The sequence below is a fragment of the Budorcas taxicolor genome, chromosome 5, assembly GCF_023091745.1.
Source record: "Budorcas taxicolor isolate Tak-1 chromosome 5, Takin1.1, whole genome shotgun sequence".
Taxonomy (NCBI): Eukaryota; Metazoa; Chordata; class Mammalia; order Artiodactyla; family Bovidae; genus Budorcas; species Budorcas taxicolor.
Window position 1 is genome coordinate 142986495 of NC_068914.1, and position 6385 is coordinate 142992879.

Below are 6385 nucleotides of genomic sequence, written 5' to 3' on the forward strand. Positions count from 1 at the left end.
CACCTATAGGATTTTTCTGGAAGTTTGTGTCAGTATCGCTCTTCCATAATTGACTGACACTTTTATTTATCATTTTATGATTTCATATCTCAACCATTATCAATTGCTAATTACTTTTGTAAAGTAACTATTTTAAAATCTTTTTAATATTATTTTCTTTTTATTGTTTAGTAAGCTTTGAATAGTTTAATATGTCATGTAACATTTTTAACATGCAAAATATTTCTCTAAATTTCTAATGAGTTCAAAGAACTTGCAGTCAATCAAAATAAAATTAAAAAAACTATTTGATAGCTCTTCATTTTCTTTTAATAAATGACACCACTAATTAAAGTAGTTTAGTGCAGGAAATATTACATATGCCAATAGTATTATTTGCTCTTCTTTAGAAGGCTCAATCCTTAACCATTACTGGGTTTTAAAGTTATCACAAAAATTGGTATATTGGTGCATCTGTTTTTTCCAGTATGGCATTTTAATTTCAACACAGTGACTGTAAGAGTTTTAAAATGTTTCTTTGCAAATTAATTGTAAATTGACAAGGATATTATTCTTTATGAACTTTATTTTTCACCAATTTATTAATTTCATTGTTCCAACGATGAATAGCATTATTTCAAACATAGAATATTATCTTTAAAACTTAGTCTATCTTGAAACACTTACTAACACTCTGTGGAAATGAGAACCAGACATGCACCTTGTTTAACTGCAAAATGAGTGCTGTCATTCGTCTCACACACCACCCACTACAGGCTTCTTGTGATTTTATACACCATTTATTAACTAGCTGAGTACAGTTTTCATAGAGCGCCATCCTTGACATTACACAGCTGTGGAGATGAACAATCAAGCGAAAAACTACCCAGAACCAAGTCTGGCTAAGTACACCAGGAAACAGCAACAGCAAATGAGAGGTAAGAGCACGCAAAGTTCCCGTTTAGTCACTGAGCAGGAGAAAACCTACAGGGAATTAAAATTTCTAAATGCTTCTCACTATCCTCAATGGAATGCCAGGAGCTACCAGTGCAAGCGTGAGAATTTAATAGCTCACATCCTTTTTATTTATGAGGATCAGAGCTTGAATTTGAAATACAGTACTCTAGTATGAGCTTCCTGGTGACTTCATGATAAAGAATCCACCTGGCAATGCAGGAGATGTGGGTTGGATCCCTGGCAAAGCCCATGGACAGAGGAGCCTATCTATTCCAGCATCGTTGTAATTTGTAGTCTTTGATACACAACTTGTGAAGTGATATATTTGCTGAAAATGTATATATTCTGAGAGGAGGATTATAATGTTTCATATGGATTTGGGGTCCAAGTTGATGTCTATGAATTCTCACGGATGTGGGATCTTTTGTTCTAAAACAACTGTCCCCATCGCCCCTCTCTCATGTTCCCTTTTCTCTCCCTGCAGGGTTACCATCACCTCGAGAGAAGTTTATTGCTGTGATCCTGGGAATCATCTGTTTTGTCTTGATGTATACTCTAGTGAGAGTGATAACTTTTATTCCATGTAAGTGTATTTTTGAAATTGTGATTGAACTTTTCACTTTAATGATCATCAATGCCTTCTCAAAAATCATATGATGAAATAAAACTCTTATTTTAATATGTGCATTCAGCCTAAATGTGGAATAGCTATTCTCAGGTTGTCCAAAGTATAAATAACACAATGATTCTACAGATATTATACATATATATGTATATATTTATATATAAGTTTACATGTATATATATGTTTTTCTGATTTCATTACTCAAACACAGCCTTTAGGAAGCTAAAACCCTTACTGAGAAACACAAATTAGTTCTTGTGCTTGGTTAAAGCAAATACTGTAAGAGGTGGTGGCATCTGTTCCTTTTGGTTTTTAAATTTTTTTTCCATCAAATCTTCATTGCTTAATTGATTTTTCTTGGTAAAGTCAGTTTTAGTTTAGATTATTCTAATCTTAAACAATTAACCAAATTTTAGACTCAGAAACTAAAATCAGCATGATTTATTTAGAGCAATATTAACTTTTATAATGATTAATTTTGTAGCTGCTCTAATACAGGAACAGAATAACTCCTCTCGGATAACAAGGCTCCAGAAAGGTACATAATGTTTTTAAAGCTCAGGCATATATACAGTTGGTACTTTGTCTCTATCTTAGGCTGGCTAATGAAAATAAGAATAGATTATGAGGTAGAACATAAATTGTAAAATGGAGCAACAAATATTTATAAGTAATGATTATAGGAGAATGCGTCTGTCTCTGCCACGATATGATCACCATATGCATTGCTGAAAATTGGTTCTAATTTCCTTCTGCTATAATATGATAAAAGGCAAATAAGTTTGCTATTCTAAAACAGAGGTTTCATTTCTTGATCCTCAGGACGTGTAAAGAGTGGGTATTTCTGTATGTTTGCTTTATATGGAGACATAAATTGGCTTATGAGAGACTGACCCTTTCTGTGAATGTATGTGTTGGTTTGTTTAATATGCACCAGCCTTGAGGGTGCATAGATATGTTATATAAATATGTATATACATATATATGTTTCTATGCGTATATGTAGTTTTTTTATTTTATAAAATTCTTTTTTTTTTGCTAGTAATTCACAATCTTTCCTCAGAAGGCCATTGTGGTTGTTGTCCAAAAGACTGGTTTACATATTCCAACAACTGCTATTATACCACTTTTGAAGAAAAAACGTGGAATGGGAGTTTGACAGCCTGTGCTTCTAGGAACTCTACTCTGCTTTATATAGATGATGAAGAGGAACTGGTAAGATATCAGATGTTTCCAACACTTTGTTAAAGGCTTGATTCAGTCAGTGTTATATTTGTTAGAATTCACTTGTGTTTTTGTTTGTATTTGCAGTTTGTTTAAGGCCTATTATTTCATAAACAATGGAATACAAATTTATGATATTTTATTTATATTTTTATCCTATTAATGCGTGCTTAATCATTTCCATTTGCTTTTCACTGAAAACCATGCTTTTCAAAGTGCTATTATATTCTAAGATAAACTGTGCTCTTTAATTTTATCATATATCAAAGAAAGTATACGTATCAAAGATTTTCATAAAGATCACAAAATAAATAGAACCATGTAATTACACATCAGATCATGGATTAGAAGTTTTTACTTTCCAGCAGCTTATTCTCTGTAATTTCTCATCATTCTGTGTCCTCCTTATTTACCCAGTGTCATGACTTTGATGTTATAGAATCTCTTTGCATGTTTTGCTTTCATGTACATAGAATCAAACTATATGCATTTTTCGTTCAGTCTCTGCACCCTCCATGTACTAGTTTTGTAATTCATCCATATTCTTGCATTTATGTGGAATTTAATTTCCACTGTTCTTTATGTAAATATAACATTTAAAAATCCATTCTATCCAGTGTCTCTGAGTGGAGATGGAGTCTTATGCCTTCAGGGAAAAGAGGCTTCCTGGGTTCAGTGCTTTTAGACATGAGACCCTCTTTGCTGGCTCCACCTCCATCTCAGCCTCCCAACTCTAGTTCTCTTTGTGGAAGCAGGAGAACTTCCTCTAACTGCTCCTTGTTAGCAGGTGTCCTGATGGACACTTTGTAAGGCTCACATGGCATTGTCGGCAGGATTCCCCTCAACACACTGGAACAATGGAATGGCTTATCTGTGCCCCCTCCTACAGCTAGGCTGGTAAGTCATTTAGCAGGTCTAGGTCATTTTCTTCTTTGGGGGAAGATATAAGAAGCCCCTAATTGTTGTTCCCTAACCTCACCTTGTTCTCTCATCCTGGAAAGTGATGAGAGATTACATGAGAGTCAAGCTGCTGCTAAGTGCCCAACCACATCACCCTTCTCTTTCCACCTTTCAGAGTTCTCCATTCTTGTGTCTTTCATTAGTTCCCATGTTTACAGTTGTACTTAACAGGGAGGAGCAGAGAAGAATGAATCTCTGACACTATCTTATCTGCTGGATTCTAGCAATACAGAAGAAGATTGATTTGGGGTCTATCTAGGCAAAGAACGGTGTGGGTCCCAGAAAACCAAACTTTATCTTTTGTGTCACTTATTTTCTCAATTTCCATCCCTTAATTTTCTTCTAAAACTGAAACTCTGAGAAATAATAGTGAAATCCAGTGATATAATCTCCAGTATCTGGAGAAACGAATGTCACAGAATCTGAAAACATTTAAAACTTGCTATGTTTAATTTGACAACATGGGTAGCAATTAAGCTGCATGAATCATACTTTACTAACATAAGAAAAGCAATGAAACTGATCAACATAAATGTGTGAGTTTATTTTTAATCAAAAGTACTGACATTTGTTAATGCTTTGACAAATATTAAAACTTTCACCTTTATACTTTTAGTGTTAGATTAGATTCTAACACTCTCATCTTGTTCAGAAAACTCAAGATCCTATGAAAGAGCACACTATTTGCATTTTAAGAATTAATAAAATCTTCCACAGTGATTGAATGAAAATACTTCTGTGTAGAAATTTCTGAAGTCCCTGTCAATTGTGTCATGGATTCCAGTCTTTCGTGAAGGCCGTGGTCATCCGTGGATGTGGCAAAATGGTTCAACTTGCAAACTACAGTAAGTTTTTAAAAACAATACTATATAGAGGAGGAACATATTAAAAATAAATATTTTAAGATTATTAAAACATTTGTTTTGGTTGAATTATGCAATGATGAAGGAAGATGTTCAAAGTCAATAAAATGTTGATAGAAGTATTAAAAAATGGAATACTCAGTATTCCATTTTCCTAATAACTAACTCTGCCTGAAATTATGTTAAAAACACCATTACCCACTTTCAAAATATCTTTTTTGTTACTGTTATACAGAAATGTTATAACTTCATGAGCTGTCCTTATATATCTTAACAGAATTATGCAATGCTTTCCATTACAGAATATCAGACTTTTTACCTGAGAAAGGAAACTGTGCAGTGCTATCCTGGGGGGACATAAAGTCAGATGAATTCCCACTTAAGTATGCTTGCAAGCACAAGCTTGAGAATTAAAAAGTAAGTTTGGCTGCTGTTGGGCAACTTCATCTCTTATGAAATGGAAATAATAGCATGATTACATAAGCTTCAAAATGCATTCTATTCTTTTTTTCTAATAATGGAAGTTTTTTAACAAAACTCTTGAAATTTAATATGCACACCAGAAAGTACAGATATCATTCCTTCAATGTCTGGCTTTTTTTGCTCAACTATATATTTACAGCAATCAAACTTTCTAAAGGATAGCATGGCACATTATTTACATGAAATATCAAAAATAAGAAAAATAAGAAAAGAGAGACCAGAAGCAGATTAGTGATGACCAAGAGCTGTGGGGAGGTGGGGATAGGAAATTAATGCTAACTGAACAGTGATGAATACTTTCTAGATTTTGATAGTGGTGATCATTGCAAATTAAAAATATATCTTTGATTGTACACTTTAAATGGATAGATTTTAGGCTGTGTAGGTTACATCTCAATAAAGTTGCTTTAAAAAACTGCTTGGGACTGCATTTAATCTTTAAAATGAATTGCAGAGAGTCATATTTGCAATATTGACTCTTCCAATCAGTACTATGCTTTAATCCTTCCAATAATTTAGGTTTTCTCTTAATTTCTCTCTATTGTTTTTTATTTATTTATTTTTGGCCATGCCAGGTGGCATGTGGAATCTTAGTTTCCCAACCAGGAATCCAACCTGCACCCCTCACGCTGAGGAGCACAGTCCCAACCACTGAACTGCCAAGGAAATCCACTTAGCATGTTTTACATTTTTAAATATTGAAATCTTAGAGAAATGTGGGTATTTCATAGCCATGCTCTTGTAAATGTCATCTTTGTTTTTTAAATCTTTAGTAATTTTTGCTCTGCAGCAGAAATAAACAAAATAAAACTCAGAGGTTTACAGGTGTATCTTATGTCCAATGACTTCCCTGATATATATTAATTTTAGTGTTTCAAATATATATTACTCTAGATTTTTAAAATAAAAAGAGCTATTACAACTATAAATAGTCATATTTTATTTCTTCTCTCCAGGTACAATTGCATTTTTTATTTTCATGACTTATTTTTATACTGCAGGCTTTTACTTTCAATGTTGAATAGAAGGTAAAGGTCCTATATGAATCATTCCTATATTATGGGAATATATTCAAATACTTTATCTTCAAGTATGAGGTTTAAGGATTTTTTTATCATACTTTTTTTACTATGAAATCATTTCCATATTATTCATATTTTTCTCATAGAGTTTATAAACAATCAGTAGTGTTACATTTTTTTTTCCTCCATAGAAACAGAAATATTTTTGTGGGTGTGTGTGTTGTATAATTTCTACTTTTTAATTTTTTTCTTTTTTTTTTGTTTTACATGCC

At 32.8% G+C, this 6385-nt stretch overlaps 1 protein-coding gene across 1 annotated transcript; it reads left to right on the top strand.

Moving 5' to 3' along the window:
- Positions 1 to 824: 824 nt before the first annotated feature.
- On the top strand, positions 825 to 5022 carry LOC128048607 (NKG2-A/NKG2-B type II integral membrane protein-like). The gene is made up of 6 exons (XM_052641021.1): positions 825 to 917; positions 1421 to 1519; positions 2046 to 2099; positions 2625 to 2776; positions 4490 to 4590; positions 4911 to 5022. Exons 1-6 carry the CDS (start codon positions 842 to 844, stop codon positions 5020 to 5022), a joined length of 594 nt encoding a protein of 197 aa, XP_052496981.1. The 5' UTR covers positions 825 to 841.
- Positions 5023 to 6385: the final 1363 nt, after the last annotated feature.